Here is a 19,178-nt window from a genome sequence, read left to right as displayed (position 1 = left end):
CTCACATTTGAACTCTGTTGAGATTCTATGTAAGTTTGTCGGCTGTACGTACAAATTCAGAGAATAAACATGTATTAGGGAATGAGAAGTTCTCGAAATAAATTTGCAAGCTGAATATTTTTTCGCGACATAAGTGAAGAGTAATTATATACCCTTGAAGAGTACCCTGGAGAGTAAGAAAGCTCTAAGCAAAATAATCATTGAATAAATAGCAATGTAATCACAGTAATGTGTATATATGGCATGTTGTATTTTTACCAAATTGTCAGAGCGCTAATTCTTTCATTTTTTGATGTGAGCGATCTCGCTATCGAATTTCCAGAAGAACATTAAAAAAAGTTGTATTTAGGTCTATTCCATTTTAGACAAACGAAATACGTTGCGTAAAAGAACTTTCCATGTTAAAATATATGATGGGTAGAGTAATTTGTGTGGGATTTGATTGTTATTGCATGTATCTATTGCATGCTGAATGGGTAGCTGGGAAAGCAGCCAGGATATTCATTCTGACGGTTGCAAGCCCGTGAAAATACAGAGCAACAGTTACTATAAGAGAGTAGATAATAGATAAAAATTCTTAAAACTACCGTGGGGGAGATAGCCGAAAGAGGGTATAGTGTGAAATTTTGGGCCGGAACTAGGGAAGTTCCGCCAGGAACGCAGAATCACCTGTATACAGCTCTCATTGTTGAGACACTAAAATTTTTCAATTACTCGTATACGGAAGATAAACATTACGAAACTATTTTTATTTATTTATTTACTTATTCCTCGGGGGGTAGTCTACCTCAGAAAATTACGATTAGCATAATTCTATGTTTCAGGAGTGCGCTTCGAACCCACCCCCCAGAGGCGGTTTTTTGGGCGGGCGAACTATACCTTGTCCGCAGGTCCACACATTAATTAAAGTATATGTAACACACATGTACGTGTGTGTGTGTGTGTATGTATGTATATATATATATATATATGTGTGTATATATGTATGCTAAATGTAAAATATTTTTGAACCAATGTTTCCAATCCAAATAATAGAGCCCCACGGCTCCAACTCGCCAAGGACTCCATAAGAACAAATTCCGCCTGTGTCACCTTCTACACATCAGTGGCTATGCCCATAGTATATTCTATGATAACAATTGACTGAATGTGCTTTTCAAGCTTCACTTTCTTGGAAAGAGAATGCGTAAGACTCTCTTAGTGTTGCAATGAGACGAGACAGGATTCTTTGAAGCGAGACACGATACAATACGAAACGTTTTGTGAAATGTCTCGTCTCGTGTCTCGAAAAATACAAACACAGTTTCTGAATTTGCTTAAAAATTTATTAACTCGGAATAAATTATTTGCCTTCGAAATGTATACCATCTTTTATTATTTCAAATGATCGAAATGATTCAATGTTTCAAATCCTACAAAGAACAGGGAATACCTAAAGAATTTTTTAAAAATGATTCTTACAAACAGCTTTCACTTCCATTTTTCAATCGATTCAAGTTTAATTATTTTGTGATAGTGCTCCAGATTCAAATACAAATGTAAAGCGTTCATTGAGATCAGTGTTTCAGATTTTATTCCGGGGGTTGGTGGAGATATGTACGTATAAAAATCCTGTTATAGAAGTACAAGTAGAAGTGGCAATTTTATCAGTAACTAACTATTGTTTCATGGTCTTTCTCGTTCCGAACCAAGACAGAAACGTGTCAGCCTTTCTCGATACTGAGTTTTGAAAAGATGCTGATTTGACAACAAAATTTAACTTTTTTATTGTTTTATGATGTTATTCGAAGCTAACCCATTTTTTAAATGGAAAAGTTACATAGGCCTCCTTATTTATTGAAGTGGCGCCAGGGGTTCTGAAAAAAGGATATCAGAATAAATGGGGAAATCTTGCCTTTCGACGTTACTGACGGTATTGACAAATGTTCCTATCGAAGTAATTACTGGTTCAGTCGAATCTAAGCAGTCGTTGCTGGAAGATTGCAGTCGTGTTGTGTGTTGTGCTACCAAACAAAACTTGGTTAAAAGTTGTAATTTTAACCACTTGGTATAACAGCTCTTTTTGTGGACCTCAGCCTTTCTGCTGTTGCCAGGAGACGAGACAGAACCATTCGATACGAGACGAGACGGGCACATCTTTTCTAGACGAGACGACACAGCCAGAAATCTCGTCTTGTCTCGTGGCAACACTAGACTCTCTAGATATATCAGTAAAAGGAATGACAACGTTCCTCACGGAGCACGTGTTAGCTCTCAGCCTCTTTCTTTCACTGATGTTTGTTTACAAAGTAGATGAATATATAGAGAGTAACAAAAGGATGAGATATGCAGATTCTCCTGAAACCACATTAAAATTGTAGCAGTATTTGGAGCTTGTTATAAATGGATTTACCGGGGAACTAAAATAATTCTTGGAATTGATCATACAGTATTGATAAAAAAAAAAAAAAAAAAAAAAAAAAAAAAAAAAAAAAAAAACCATGGAAAGAAGTAAAGACAAAGAACTGAAATCGTGAATTTGTTTTAAAAATACAGAAATCTCGAAGGAATATCTGTTTAATTGTAAAAGAATTTTGAATAAATTTGCATTCCCTGAATTCTTATACATAAAAAATAGAAATCTTTCTTTTAGCGTACGAATGTGAGGCTTTAGGAAATTAGGCCAAGATAGTTAAAATGATACTGTCCTTTACAAAATTTAAGGGGAAGACCATGATCGAAAAAGCATCAGTCAAACTATAAAGGTCAATGGTTGCTTTTGTCATTTCTTACGACCACTATATGCACCTTATTGCGAAAAATTTATTCGTATTATAAAACCGCTATCGTTCAATAAATGTCAAATTTAATAGATCTTAGAGATGAAATTGTCATTACCTCTGTCGCATAATATATTCTAGCTTTGGGACCCATATCATTATATGACTTTCACGATAAGTGACAAGAAGAATATAAATCCCAAGTTCAAAACGTAAGGAAAGAAACCGGCTGTTCGCCCTTCAAATTATGAAAAATGTACCAAAATGGTTGAAATTATGATTTTGTGTTTCTTTACGAGAAAGAAGAATAAAAATAAAAATTGGAGCAATTATGTATGTATAAGGCCACTATCTTCTTCAAGTTACTAAACTAACTTCAAGTGTTTCAACCATTTTTGACACATATCTCGAAAACTTTTAGTGATATTAGAGGCAAGAATACGTGGTTGATAATGAGCTTTTTAATTATGTCACAATACTTTTGAACTTTACCTTATGAGAAATGGCATATTCCAAAAATAATTCAGTACCACGCTAACCTGAATTTTACCAAGAGATTAACGAAAGTGATACGGTGTGCGTCGTCCAGGGTTTAATTCCCGGTGTGGCACTCAAACATTGCTGTGTTGACCAAACATCGAGAGAAAAGTTGTGAAACTAAAAGATAGCGGACTTCAATCTAGACAGCCGGCTACGTTGGGTGTAGTTGTGCTGACCACTAACATAAGCCCGCTGCAGACTCAGATCACAAGGGACTGTTGCGCCAGGAGTTTATATATATATATATATATATATATATATATATATATATATATATATATATATATATATATATATATATGTGTGTGTGTGTGTGTGTTATTATTTTACCTTACCTCTCAATAGCGTATAAGGACGAATGGGCCTCCCAGCAAAAATGTTAAACAGACCCCCTCTATCCACATCCATGAGTCACGTAAAATTTACAGAGAACAGTTTTAACTTTCTATGTTCTATCTAGTGAGTCACAACTTGCTCATATGCAAAAAAAATGCACATTATTATTATTATTATTATTATTATTATATTATTATTATTATTATTATTATTATTATTATTATTATTATTATTATTATTATTATTATATTATTGTGCTATAGTTTTCGTCTATTCTGCTGTACCAACCTCGAGAATCTACGACATCCGACATTTTTAATGAGGTGTAGTCGCCCCACTTTTTGTTGTTTGGTTCGATGCTGGTTTCACTGTCCTTTTCCCACCTTTGAAATACATTAGCACGGCAGATCGCGAAAGCTCGACAAGTCGCGCTGTTTCCGAAATGAAGCTCCCAGCCATTTACTCACCCTAATATATCGTCGTCCTTCCCCATTCAAGGCACAAGCACCACACTGACTAATCGAGTGAGATTCTTGTCACGTTTGGCGCGCGGTTGTGTTATACCTTGTAGCTCTTATCTCTGCACAATGATTTCGTTCAAAAAGTAGCGAGTGGTCATAATGTTTTCGCTGGTCAGTATAAGTTTTGTTGGCATTTAATTTACTAAATAATCGCTCAGGTGTTACCGTCTTCACAGGTAAAAATGATATATAGTTGAAACATCACATAATTTTTAACATCCTAACATTATAAAGTTTAACTTCGAAACTGAAATGGGCCTCTTTCTGTTCTGGGCCTCTGAATGTTGCGGGCCCTGCAGACCCTTTAGTTGCGCCACAGCATTCTCTCTACTCAGAAGGATAGGGACAAATAGAAAAATCAAAATTCATTCTGTCCATTTTTCAAGCATCTTACACTTCAGGAAAAAAAATCATATAATACTGATATGTAAGAAAATATTGGTATTGTTTGTTTTCTGTATACAAAGAACCATTTAGGTTCTTTTATCTCATATTCTGGTAATAATCGAAAAAAAAGAAAGAAAAGAGCGTCATGTAATAAACGGACGAAAGAAAATTTGTCAACGCGATGCGAATGACGTTCTCTGCAACCTAATTCACGTTTTTCGTACAAAAACTCTATTCCTACCTGCAATAAGAAAAGATTTCTGTTACCCGTCAATGGTTGAGATTTTGCCCTGCGGCTGAACAACACGGCTTGTAAAAATAGACTCTGACTGACTGCAGGTGCACAAAGGGAAAAAAATTGTTGGATTCCTCTCCCCGCCCACTTCAATTGTGGATATCCTGGACACATTTAAACTGAGCGGTACGATCTTTCAGTTCTTCCCAGTAGATGTGCCAGCAGTGATTGCTAAATGAAAAAGTGAGCATCTGGTGGCGAAAAGGCGAAGTGCTCGGACAAGGGGGTGGGCACAGTAACCTTAAGACTTGCCAAGTAGATACCTCGGATGGATACCTAACTGATGACATCAATTGGACGGGCCTGCGCGCAGTGTTGCCAATTAGGGAAATTAAAATTTTCCTAAATTTCGGCAAAAATTAGAAATTTTTATTTATAAATTCGTACCTATAGATCCGAGTGTAAGTCAACTTACGCCAATCGAACATTTGTCCTTACTTAAGAAACGCAAGTTCAGATCGTTACAATGGGATAATTAGGAAACGCACGAAGAATTCATATTTAGGTTTTAACCCTTGATTTTTCTAGTTTTTCCCTACTTTTCTGTTTACCGTAATATATTTTTGGTAATTACAAGTTTTGTTCCTTAAATATCGTCATAACCCTTGTAGAATATATTAGTGGTGTACCAATGTTTAATTTAAGATAGTTTACGTCTGTCTGTTAGCAGTATTACCAGATCCAGAAAATTTTAATTCTAGATTTTAGGGGGAAATTTTGGAAAAAATATCTGTTTTGTCTCTATTATTTCCCTCTTGTTGGCTATATCGGACCAAACGTACCAGTTTCTGGAAGTCTCGTCTTTGCTCTACACAACGCATTATAGAAAGTTTCAATAGGATAATTAGGGGAAGTACAATTGAGGTTTACAGTAGACCTTGTTCTCTAATTGGGAAGATAACTGTGATTTTTTTAAAGGTAGAATGAGATATTTTTTATTGACCTGCTTACTTTATTAGATATCGTCATACTACTTGTAGGATATATTAGGGGGATACCAAATCTTATTTTATGATAGTTTGTGTGTGTCTGATAGCAGTGTTGCCAGATACAGAAAATTTTAATTCCAGATTTTAGGGGCAAATTTTGAAAAAATTCCCTTTTTTATTTCTATTTCCTTCTTGATGGCTACATTCGAACAAACGTAGCAGTGTCTAGGAGCCTCATTCTTAGCCTAAGCAGCGCGCCATAAAAAGTTTCACTAGAATAATTAGGGAAAGTACAGTTGAGGTTTATAATAAACCATGTTCTGTAAGTGGTAAGAAAATGATGAATTTCTGAGGTAGAATGAGATTTTTTAAAAATTTCATGCTTACTTTGTTATATATCGCCATGATACTTGTAGGATATATTCTTGGAGTACAAAGGTTTATTTTTAGATAGTTTTCGTCTGTCTGATGGCAGTGTTCCCAGCCAAAACAATTAATTCCCACTTTTAGGTGAAAAATTCGGAAAAAATTCCCTTTTCCCCTCTAATATTACCCTTTTACTGGCTATATTGAAACCAACGTACCACTACCTGAAAGCTTTCTCTTTGCCCTACAGAACGCACCATAAAAAGTTTCAATAGGGTAATTAGAGAAGTTGTAGCCCCGGCATATTTGATTTTTGCTTGTGAGGCGTAAAAAGTGTCAAAATTTCATGTGTATGACAGAATGTTTTCTTTCTCTCTTTGGATGGAAGCCAGCGACTTCAGGATTTCACTGTACCTTGTCAACACACCAAAGATTCTTTTAGGTGATTTGAACCCATATAGCAGGAGTGGTACTAGATACCAAAAAAAATTGAAATTCGGTTAGGGATTTTTTTGTAAATTTTCACCCCTACATTTCCCTCAATAATTTCCCACCCATTGGCAACACTGCAATGCAACTTACACCAAAAAATAGTCACATCTATTTTCTAAAAAACAAGGCCTTAACCATATCAATCGAATGAATGGTTTTTGAGCAATAAGTCACTAACTGGAAATGTAGGAAAACGCCAAAATGACCTGGGGCCGAAAGGAATAATCACACAATTTTGCTAGTATATAGGTACAAAGAAACAAAAGATTTGTAAGTTACGAGGGCTTCGACTCAAGTTCTGTTGATTATTTCAATAATCTGCAACGTAAATCAATAAATAATAGTTGCCAGAAAAAAAACAGACATTTGAAAAAAAACATGAAAAAGAACGATGTTTTTTATTGAAAAAAAAACTTCACAGAAAAAAAAACCGTTTTTTTACAACACTAGACGTACCGCTATCACAAGTCATCTAGTGGTTTTCCGTTTTCAGCCGTTTAGAAACGCGAAAATAAACCGATTTTCAAAATGGCTCGAAAACGAAAGCAGATAAGTGAATCGTGATAACGATATCTCATGTAAAATGATTTTGTCTAGGGCGCTCCTGTTGCACATTGCGATTATATTTTATCTATTTGAAGATATTACATAATTACTGTAAAATTAGCGGTATTTTAATTTCGCCGGGATGAGGCCTCTTAACTCTCAGACTCAGGTGGACAATTGCCCTTCCTGCTTCTCCGTGTTGTGCATAGCTCCCCGAAACAAAATCCTAAATACGCCACTGCGTAAAAGCAACAATATTCAAATTAATATGTTCAGTAGAAAACAGCTCTTTTTTTTTTTTTTCTAACGAACCATGTTATTATATGACCTTCGACATGACGGAAAATTCTTACAGAAGTGCTATGCTTGAGTAGAGCAATCTATTTGAATGACCCTTGGCCATAAAGAAAGGCTGAATGAAGCATTGCTATTCAAAAGTATTGCAGCAAGCAATCACATCTCATTGACATCACTTGAACTCACCAAGCGTACAATATATCACCACACATGCAGCTATGTATATACATATACAGTATATATGTTGAACGTCACACCAGTGAGAGAGAGGTTACTCGAGGGAGCTCAGGGAATCAACTACACAGCGGACGCTACCTACTTGCACCAGAAGTATTTCATCTGACCTTTCGTTGAACTGATTTGCAGATGAAACGCTTTTAAAGGGTCATTCCAACACTTGTTAGACTTGCCAAACTACGTATGTTATGCGTAAATATAGAAAGTCTTAGTGAACAGCTATCTCCATCCTTCTGTCCTCAGGTATTACAATCTGTAATCACTCATTAACGCAACTGCTGCGTTCATGTTTAAAACCTCAATAGTTCAGCCCCTAATTAAGCTGGGACAATAATTTTGGTATGAATGTGTTCCTGAAGGATGAAGCTTTCAGCCAATATGCATTTTATGCATGTGGGAAGTACCAGGCGGAGGGGAAAGGGTATAGTTCGTGTTTTTTGCATCAGAATTTTTGGGTGGCCACTCTCCCGCTTTTGGGGGCACGCTCATAGAAATTGGTATGTGAAGACAAGAAGTAACCCACTTCATGATAATACCCCGTATGCGTACTTGTTGCTTACATAGGGACGGGGGGAGGGAGGAAGTTGATCAATTTTTAAGTCTCAGATTTTTTTATGTAATTACATTTATTTTCAGGACGGTTTCATACAAGACTTCTTCTACGAATAAGGCGGGCATTGCACAAATGTCATCTCGTTAGCATCTTTGTTCCATCAGCTTTCCAATGATATATCAATCATGACTCTGTGATAATTAGGGAGGTCACCAGATTTCCCAAACTGAGAGACTACAATTACGTTGACATTCCTGGAGGGCGTTTAAAGATTCAAGCAATACATGGTAAGAAATAGCGAAAACCGATTTTCTGATATCCATTCAGCCCCCCAACGATAGGTTCTATCTCAGTCTTTTCTCTCTATTCCGACCGGAAGTGGTAGATATTTACCATTTCCGGTTTTATGCTGATCGATATAGAACCTAAAAAAAAAAAAAACTCATAATCAATTGTATCATTCAGGCGGTTCACATCGATTTGCAGAACCAGTTGTTAAAATTATCTCCTCACTTCTCGATGCAGTACTTTACTTACAGAAGGGGTCTCTAGTACTACTGAGAATCTAGTATATGATTTGTCTTTTCAAGCTTGTAAGAAAACAATTAACATATGCTGCAATTAAGAGCTTTAAGAGTCCCTATCACTGCGAAATTAAAATACCGCTAATTTTACAGTAATTGTGTGATATCTTCAAATAGATAAAAGATAATCGAAAAGTGGATCAAGACCTCTCTAGACGATGTTATTTTGCATGAGATATCGATATCACGAGTCACCTAGTAGCTTTCCGTTTGCAGTTATTTAGAAACGCGAAAATAAATGCCGATTTTCTAAATGTCTGGAAATCGAAAGCAAATAAATGAGTCGTAATAACAGTATCTCACGCAGAATAATATTGTCTAGGGAGATCTTGTTCCACTTTTCGATTATCTTTTATCTATTTGAAGATATCACATAATTACTGTAAAATTAGCGGTATTTTAATTTCACAGTGATGAGGCCTCTTAATTTTAACATACTTTAATCCTATGCAAAATCTCATCAATGCAAATGTAATGCCGCCGAATCGCGGACGCAGTTCGTTTCTGTTTCCCGTCAGAAACGTAAACCGATGCGAAATGGGCCCCATGATGCTTTTGTGTTTTAATACTCTCACAAATCTCGCTGCTATGTTTCAATTCCAGAAGAAATATCTACTTTTTTCCTAGTGGGACATTATACATCTAATCGGAAAATTGCATGGTTTCGAATGGGAAAATATGTTAACCAAGAGTGACAACACTTTGTTGCAGTTGCTGCTAGTAGGATTTACGATTTAAGATTTAGATTTCTGGGCATTCGGCATCTAAGGCCATTTAGCCCATCACGTTTTTGAGGGATGACATCCCTCAGCGAGCACACAATCCGGGGAAAGGGAAGGAAGGAAGCGGCCTGGGACCTATAAGTTAGGTACCACCCCGGCATTAGCCTGGTGTGAATGAGGAAAATCCAGGAAAACCTCATTCAGGGTGGCTGGCCTGAAAAAACGTTTTACACTTTTTCGACCGAGTGCCCCCACCGGGAATCGAACACGGGACCGCTCGCAGCACCGAAGACGAGAGCGTTAGCGACTACGCTACGCGGGAGCACCGCTGCTAGTATCATTGGAATTATTATTATTACTAGTAAGTCAAGTTATTAGGGTATACTAATCATAGAACTGGTCTCCACTGGTAATAAGTATTCAGAAACATTTTTTTCTCTAAAACAGATTTCCTTTTTAGCCCTTATCATTCCAGTGAAACCAGAAGTCTTGAAACAAACTATTGATGTCCAAAGAGTAAAATCCGCATATATAGGGAGGATCTTATATCATGGCTGCTGTATACAGTATGGCGCTAAATACGTTGTACAAAAGCAGAGGAATGATTCCTGAGAGTAAAACAAACAAACAAAAAAAAGTTCCAATAAACATAGGGCGAAAACCCTATCGTTTATGTGTTATAGGCTGCCAGAAACATGAAAAAATTAATTTTAAAGGTCCATAGCTCCAAAACTATGGGACCTACTGTAGTCGGGTCAAGACTTCACTTAGGAACTAGTATGTGCTCTATCCAAAAATACATGTTTTAGACTCCTAAGATACTCACGCAATAATTTTTATGGAGGTAGTTGGAGAGTACTTTATATCATATGCTTGTAGTCAAACTCCCTCTATAAAAATTATTGTCGAAGCACCTCAGGATTCTGAACACACATTTTTGATAAGGCACATACTAGTTCCTAAGTGAAGTCTTGACCCGACTACGTTAGGTCCCATAATTTTGGAGCTATGAACCTTTAAAATTCATTTCTTCATGATTTCGGCAGCCTATAACACGTAAACGAAGGGGTTTTCGCCCTATGTTTATGGGAACTTTTTTGTTTGTTTTACACTCAGGAATCATTCCTCTGCTTTTGTACAACGAATTTAGCGCCATACTGTATAGCGTAGAAAACAGAGCTAAGATTGTCATCGGGTATGAAGTTTGGACGTCCGTGGTGTAAGTGCAGATGGAATGGCCTGCAGCAGTCCATGCGACTTCTTCCTTTGGGATTAGGCTAAGGAACAAATGTACAAGTTAAAACCAAGGGCTATTAAGAGTCTTGAACAAAATATCCGTGAAATGTCAGTTGAGATGCTAAGACGAGCCGTAGATTATGTTCCTAAAAGATTCCATAAGTGTGTGGAAAATGCGGCTGCATACGTTGAAATATAACTACATAACCAAATGGTACATACTAATAATGTATTCGATGGAAATAAAATCGTGATAGGTTGTTTTTTGAAATATTCATTGTTACAAATAGGTACTGACTTTACAACCACCCTGTAATCAAATTTTCGAGTATCGAATTCTAATAGAGGTCAAAAGTTGTGTATTCACATGCTAATTAATGGGAAAATAACGAAAATAATCACATTTTGGATCTTCAGTTCACGCAAACGGCCTAAACTTAAAAAAAAAAAAAAAAAAAAAAAAACCACCAAAATTTACCTTTACGTAAGAAATATACAGATTCCTTTTTTCTTTCATTTCTATATCGTCCAAGTACTTTATTTTAGTTGTGTGAGGTCATGTTTGTTAATAATTCGTTAATGTGAGTGATTTGATGCATTTTATTTCCATAATGATTTTACAGCTCTTCGGCCACTTCTCAACGTCCCCCCCCCCCTTGAAATGGCCCAGAACTCACCACGAGGAGGCAGCTGCAGTTCGAGTTCCACTTATGTCCTATACAACTTTCCTATCAATTAGGATGTGCTAAATTATGTTGATTTAGTCAAGGATGTTGTCTCTTAAGGTTGGTTTAAAGGGACAAGTTTTGCCGATAGATGTCACTACAGTCTTTGTATCTCTCCCATGTATTTTTTACCTTTCACGAAAATTCACGATTTCTCTTACAAATTTCAACCTAGAGACTTCAAATTTTTTGGAAAAGGAACTTCATAACCTATCGAAAGCAATAATCTTTGCCGATTTTTTTTATTTAGAATTTTCTTCGTTGTTGAAATGGCTTGATTGTTGAAATGGATGTCCACACCTTTAACAATGGAACTGTTTCAACAATGAACAAAATTCTAAATAAAAAATCGGCACGGATTTTTCCCGTTAATAGGTTATGAAGCTTTTTCTCTAAAAGTTTGAAGTCTATAGATTGAAATTTGTAAGATAAATTGTAAATTTTAGTGAGAGGTAAAAAGTACATGGGAGAGATACAAAGACTGTAGTGACATCTATCAGCAAAACTTGTCCCTTTACACTAACTTTAAATTCAGATCTTTTAAAATCGAATTTTGGCATTGTGAATCTTGCGAGCAAAGTTGCTCTAATATATCCATCTCTGTTTTCTTGTCTGAACACTTTTCCTGCAGACTCTGTGACAAGTTCGACACAACTTTCGACTTCCTGAGTATGGCATGGAAAATTTAAGAAGTCAAACTTATGAGCAGATTTGTCAGGCATAAGTGGTAAGACAGTTTCTATTGTCAAGCTTTCGAGCACTGGAGGGGGCAACAGCTTACATTTTCTCCAATCTATCAGCTTACTGTAGTCCGTGGCATCAAAATTTATTGAAGTTACATATATAATTAACGTTACACACTGACGTCTTGCTATTCGACGTAGAACAGTACATTCTCAAACTGAAACTCAAGACATGCAACGATTAAAACTTGCTCGCTTAATTGTGACAACGTCGAGTGGGGTCTTCATCTTTACTCTGCTTATTGTTTTCTCCTTGCTGAAAAAAAGCCTACACACTAATTATTGTTGTAATTGGATTTAGTTTTAAAATTCATGTTTGTTTGGATTAAGCTTGGATAACAAGGAACCTCGGTTAATCGGGACTCCACTGTATATATATATATATATATATTATATATATATATATATATATATATATATATATATATATATATATATATATATATATAGGGGGAGAGAGAGAGAGACGAGATTTAGTAATACAAGAGCTCGCGCCAAGTGAACTTTGTGGTGGACAAACAGCGTGTGGGGGGGGGTTTCTCGGGTTTTTTTCGTTTCCTCCCACTTTCTTCATTCCACTATTCCATTTATTTCTCATCATCACCGTCTGCTTTAGCCTACCCGGCATAATCGTGGGACGTAAAACTTATATCGTAAAACGTACGATTTCATTTCATTTCATTTAGTAAAACAAAAAATAGATTCCATTTCAGTTCTACTCGCGCTATTGAAACCAAAAACAGTAGAAATATATTATCATTTTTGGCTTCAATATCGCCAACCAGGAGAAACGATACTAGATAGATAGCAAGAACTGTTTTCTTTATATGAATTTAGTTTAACGTTGGAATAAAGAAAGGAGGAGGAATTGGAGAACCCCACGGAAACTCACGCACATGGCGTTTGTCCACCACAAAGTCCACACTTGGTACGGGCTAGGAACAAACCAGAGAGCCCACCCACCAGAGATGAGCCACTGCAGTTCTTAATAGTAAATTATTGTCCCAGAAATAGGTTCAATCTCGACTACAATCCTTCTTTTGTCACTGGAAGTGGCTTAAATTTACTATTTACGGTTTCAACCTTGACAGCCATAAAGGAAGAACGGTGAGAGACACCGACAAATTATCTTTTGGTTTTCCTTCAGCGTCCCAAGAATAAGTCCAATCCGCAACTTTATTTCTCTATTCTAGCCGGGAATGATAGATCTAAAATTTCAAGTTTCAATATTCAATCCCGATAGTTAGGATTTCTCCCACAGTTTCATAATGTAAACCGAAACTAGTTTGTTGTAATTTTAATCAATAATTTTATCTACAAATGTTTATTAAAAAAATGAACCAAAAACAGGTTGCAAGTATTTTCTTTTGGGGCAACAATCTGGGTGTGCAGTTTATAATTTCACAACAGTCATGGTGAAAATGTAATTACATTGTAAATAAAGCCAGGCTTTTTAAAGAACTGTTCTATAACGATAGGCGAATGCTAGAGAAACCTGAGACAGAATACGTGAACACAAGGTAACACCAACTCATAGACAGAAATATTGTTCCAGACTCATATTAAACTAGCAAATATTTCTGTTCAGTTGTTTCTTATTCATATACAGAAAGAGATGTTCATGTATTTTTTTTTTTTTAAAAAAGATCATAATCATTGGGAAGGTACGTGATTTTGTGACTTTACTATAAAGCCGCCCCTGCAAACGAGAGATACATTTTTAATAACATTTTCTTATCCTTATTGAAAGGTTACATATCATATTTAGCCTTTAATTTATTTTATTGAATCTCGGTGAAGGTGTAGTTGTGAATGAATGTTCTAAAAATTGTATCACAAATGTTATGTAGCAGGATGTTTTGTTACCATTGGGTGCCATTTCGTCCTGACTTTGGGCTTCGCCAATTCCTTTCTACCATCAGTGTGATACACGTTTATAGCTTGTCAATTGAAATCTTGCAATGCTTAAGAGTCTTCATCCCGGCGAAATTAAAATACCGCTAATTTTACAGTAATTATGTGATATCTTCAAATAGATAAAAGATAATTGAAATGTGGAACAAGACCGCCCTAGACAATATTATTTTGCGTGAGGTACCGTTATCACAAGTCACCTAGTGGCTTTCCGTTTTCAGCTGTTTAGAAACGCGAAAATAAATGCCTATTCTCAAAATGGCTCGAAATCGAAAGCAGATAAGTGAGTCGTGATAACGGTTTGTCATGTAAAATAATATTGTCTAGGGCGGTCTTGTTCCACATTTCGATTATATTTTATCTATTTGAAGATATCACATAATTACTGTAGAATTAGCGGTATTTTAATTTCGCCGGGATGAAGACTCTTAAGGAAACAAAATGACTTTTAAGACAGACAATCAGGTGCTAAAACGGAACTACAAGAATGCTGGAACAATAGTTGGGTGGGTGTAGAGAGATTCAATTAATGTGTTCCTCTCCCCCTCCCTGTCCCGTACATAAAAAAGTCTCGAGAAGTGTCCTTCAAATACAGGAATGACGGGTCATAAAAACAGAAGTGCGGTCATTTTACATCCCTTCAACATGGTCTTTCAATGTACTGTATAATGTGATCAAACTCATCTGAAAGAATTCACGGCCTGGCTTATTGTCAGATTTAAAGGCGATATCCCTGTATTGAAGGAAGTATATTCAGTTGTAAATCTTAAATCCTGTTAATGAATACCTTATATTACAAAACAGAAAATATAATAATTCCATTAACGTTTCAAACATGAAATGAAGCAAACGTACTTAAGGTTCAATATTGATAATTACATTTACTACACACGGAATCGAAAACACAAGAATACGACACTGAATACCTACCCCCACCGCAGGCCGGTTGCCAGCCTCAAAATGTAGGTGGGGCGGTAGAAGTTAGGGGGCTATCCAACCATATTAGTTCATTTGCAAGTCTACCGTGAAAACTTTAGGAGCCCAGCAAAAATATAGGGGTCCCGGCCCCCTAGCCCCCCATAGATACATCCTGCCCCGCCGGATGTAAGGTATATTAAACTGCTATTACATGTCACTCTTGTGTAGAATATGTCCTTTATTAACTAGTGTCCCAGTATAGTCTCTTCACACTTAGATTTTGCCCCCGCATAAACTTTTCTGGAAAAGTCTGTTCAGCTGTTTGCAGGGAGTGTCTTAGCTACATTATCCTTACTGAAAAAGGACCGGCGCCAAGGGGGTAACTGATATTGAATATTTCTTTATAACGAACTGATATAATTTCCGTTTTACAGCTTGTTAAAAACCTCTTTATAATTCATGGAAGTACTTGGATTGTATCTTTTAAATATGTATCTCTGACCAGTCTGGAAAGGTTTATTCACTTTGGTACCAGGGATGACGGGACATATCCTCACAACAACTATCTCGAATGACGGGACATTTCCAGTATGTTAGATCTTCGACCTTAGTAGGTTTATATGTCTTCAATCTTGCATAAAAGATTGGTCGGGGGCGAAAAATATTTCCGCTACAATGCTTGTATAGTTCCCTAGTAGCAAAATCGGTTGGTCCAACGTTGGGAAAATGGAGGGGATGCAACATACCAACGTTGGCCCAACCCTTTTTCCCACTCATTTCCCAACCAAAAGAGCGATTCCCAACATTTATCCAACGCTAAAGTAACGTATTTCTTGGTTGGGAAAACAGTCAACTCTAGTGTCGTTGCGTGAAGGTCGGGAGAATAATTGGTTGGCCAACCATACATTTAACCAACGTTGGACCAACGTAAGTTTTTCCGCTATAGGCTCGCACCGACCATCACCCACCGTTTTGACTAAATCCCGGTGAGCCAATCAACCTTGCACTAGGGTTTGTACTAACAATAGGCTGAGATTAGTGGCCTAATATATCATAAAAAAAAACTATTCCTGTCACATGTTATTAAAAAAAAAGAACAGAAAAGAGTCATATTTTCCCTTGAGATGAGGCGCGCAACCCTTTTCTGAATCCGCCACTAAGCCAAGGAGATAATATTTCTTCATTTATCCTTCTTCTAAAAGGATGAAAGGTTCGGACAGGGTGAAAAATATTACCTGCTGTAACACTTCGGAATATTAGCTAGCTTGTTCTAATGCTAAATTGAGAGTAATTATTGGTCGAATATATTGACTAAAAATACTTTTGTCATCTGTATACTTTCCCTTTAAGGGAGGCAGGCCCGTATCCATGATAGGCTTGCAAATTAACTATATGGTTGGATCGCCCCCTCTACATTTTTGGGCTACGGGCCTGGAAGGAATTCACCACTTTCTAGATTCGCCACTGGGCCACAGAAGGTTTATATCCCTTCATTCTTGCGCAAAACAATGGAAGTTTCAAAAGAGGTTCAAAATATTGCCCGTTGTAAGACTTGTGAGTATTAGCTAGTTTGTATTAACAATACCGATAGGTTGACTGATTATCGGTCTTGTCGTGGCTAAAATTTTGACCAAACTTTTTGCGGTGTTTTTGCAAACACCCTGTACATCCATGGCAAGTTCTCATCTACATACATTTCTAAAATTTACTTAAATCAGTTGTTATACGAGTTTCACCAAGACTTATTCCTAATTTTTCTCCTTTTACGAATTCTGTGGAATAACCCTACAGAGGTTGTTCAGCCTATGTTTGGCCGATTTCGTTCCTTCCCCCTCCCGGGCAGAATGGACTCACCCGACCAGGCTCGTGGAGTCCTGAAGTCTTGTGCAGCGGCTTCCTGGGAACGGAGTTGTTTTTCCGCGCGGACAACAATAACGAACAAAACAGGACCATTGTTATGAGTGTTAAATTTGTTTCCAAGTGTGTGGGTTTCCGCTCTGTGACCAAAATGCCGCCCAAACTAAGCCGGTATTGGGAAGGTTATGTTGCGGCTCTTTATGACGTCCACTTTAGTGTTTCTGTCATTAGAAAATAGTGCAAGAAGAATGGATGCAACATCAGTTTAAGGGGAATAAAAATGTTAAGAAGTACAAGGGCAACGAAGCTCCACCATTTGGATCACCAACGAAGTTGCCTAGGAAGCGGGAATGCACCAAAGCTACCTCCACCATGCAGTGGAAACTTCGCAAAATGGTAATGCAAGAAAATCCGCCAACACAAAGGTGTATGGCTAATCGTCTTGACGTCTCTTTGGGGACTGTGAGCCGGACGTTACACCGTCAACTCAAGCTGGAAAAAGTCATGAGAGCTCGCGGCCATCTTACGATGCCTACCAAAAGGAACGAAAGTGTAACGCCCGGAAGCTGTACGAACGGCATCTGGCAAAACGAAGGTGGATTACGTCGTAACGCTCGATGAAGCATGCATTTACCTTTCCGACTGCGGCAAAACGAAAGCCATCATGTATCGAGAGAAAGGCGCCAAGAACTTCAGAAGGTGAGTCCGTGTCTGTAAAGAATCCTTCCCAAAAGGGTTCTTGGTCGTTATTGGCTACTGTTACCGAGGTAAACTGAGGATTCGTAGGGTGGCGAAGAACTGCAAAATAAATTCGCAGTATTTTCAGGAGCAGATCATGTGGCCGATCTACGAGCATGAGATTCCAACAATGTACGGAAATGACGCCAATCTGGTGCGCATTCACATGGACAACGCCTCATCACATACCTCACGATCGTCGTTCGCATTCTACAGGGAGATGGAGGAGGCAAGTGGTATACAGGTGATACCTTTCAATGAGGTACCTGTTAAATCTCCAGATGCAAGTCCTATGGACTATTGTGGATTTGGATTGCTGAAAGCGGGCTATGGGAAAACAGCGTGTGACAACTGTGGAAGAACTTTGGAAAGCTGTGCAAAGGGAATGGGACAAGATTCCCCTCCCCGTTTTTCAGAGAAGCCTATTACAGTGGAAATTACGCTGTCGGGCTATTGTTAGGAACCAAGGGAAACACATCGAGCACTTACGGACCTGGCGCCATGGATTCTTCTAAATTTTTAAGTAAGTTGAAATTGGCCAAATGTAGACGGAACAACCTCTGTATATCTTAAAAAACTTAAAAAGAGCATAGATGTTAAGAAGTGCCTGGTTCCCTTTCGTTTCAGACAATCTTCCCAACCCTTACGACCAACGATGACATGATAAGATTCTTGTCTCAATAAGTCTGTACAGCTGCTGAGTCTGACCTTTGAACTGAACATTGGTGGTGACTATGCGTCATTCCCTCTGGTGTAATATGGTGCAATACTAACTGGTTGTAGTTGTAACCCATCTCTGTATTCCATTTTTTATTTTTTTATTATGCGTATCTTTGTGAGGGTGTGAGCACTGGAAAATTATCAGTCACCAGAATCGACGCGAGCCTATCCTGCGTCTTATAAGATCATCCCCAGCCAATTAGATCTCACCAAGTGGTCCAAACCATTGCCTCATCGGTAGCCAACCAAATTGTACAGAACCATTCCTAACTATTACACCATTTGATGCAATACTGACAGACCTAAATTCGATCCACATAAAATCACGGAACTGAGATCTCTCGAGGTCATTACCAACGACGTCCACGATGAGCACGTAACTTGTACTTTAGTCCCTCCCTCCACGGGAGGCAGGATTCTGCAATTCTTGCAGGGATAAGATACTTTGTATTTTACTTAGATAAGACGTCTGATTTATGCCTTTGTCTAGGCATGTACTTATAATGGTGTGTGTGTTAAATTCCTGGACATCTCTGGCCTTTTTTAGTTAAGTACGTGAAATTGTAAATTGCGTTGTGCCAACTATAAGTGTGAGGTTGCTGCTACCATGTCCATCTCTGACAAATGTACTTCTATTACCGTTTGGTCTGTAAGTACTGAATCCCTTCTGGTCCACTGAGAGGGCCGTTTTACTCATTAACTATCGCCCAAGTATTCTGGATTATTTCGCAACTTAAGTGATGTATCTCCGCACCGATTCTTT

At 37.6% G+C, this 19,178-nt stretch overlaps 1 protein-coding gene across 1 annotated transcript in view; it reads right to left on the bottom strand.

The window, feature by feature from the left end:
• ClC-a (chloride channel protein 2) overlaps nt 1-15,877 on the bottom strand; it is a 109,181-nt gene extending 93,304 nt beyond the window's left edge. Inside the window, exon 1 of the mRNA XM_081741197.1 lies at nt 15,847-15,877. Within this exon, the coding sequence (XP_081597323.1) occupies nt 15,847-15,877 (31 nt within the window). The remainder of the gene's footprint in view (nt 1-15,846) is intronic.
• Between the last annotated feature and the right edge of the window lie 3,301 nt (nt 15,878-19,178).

This window comes from Thermobia domestica, chromosome 15, assembly GCF_964235325.1.
Source record: "Thermobia domestica chromosome 15, izTheDome1.hap1.1, whole genome shotgun sequence".
NCBI lineage: Eukaryota > Metazoa > Arthropoda > Insecta > Zygentoma > Lepismatidae > Thermobia > Thermobia domestica.
Note: the sequence above shows the minus strand (reverse complement) of the source record. Positions and strands in the feature narration are given on the sequence as shown.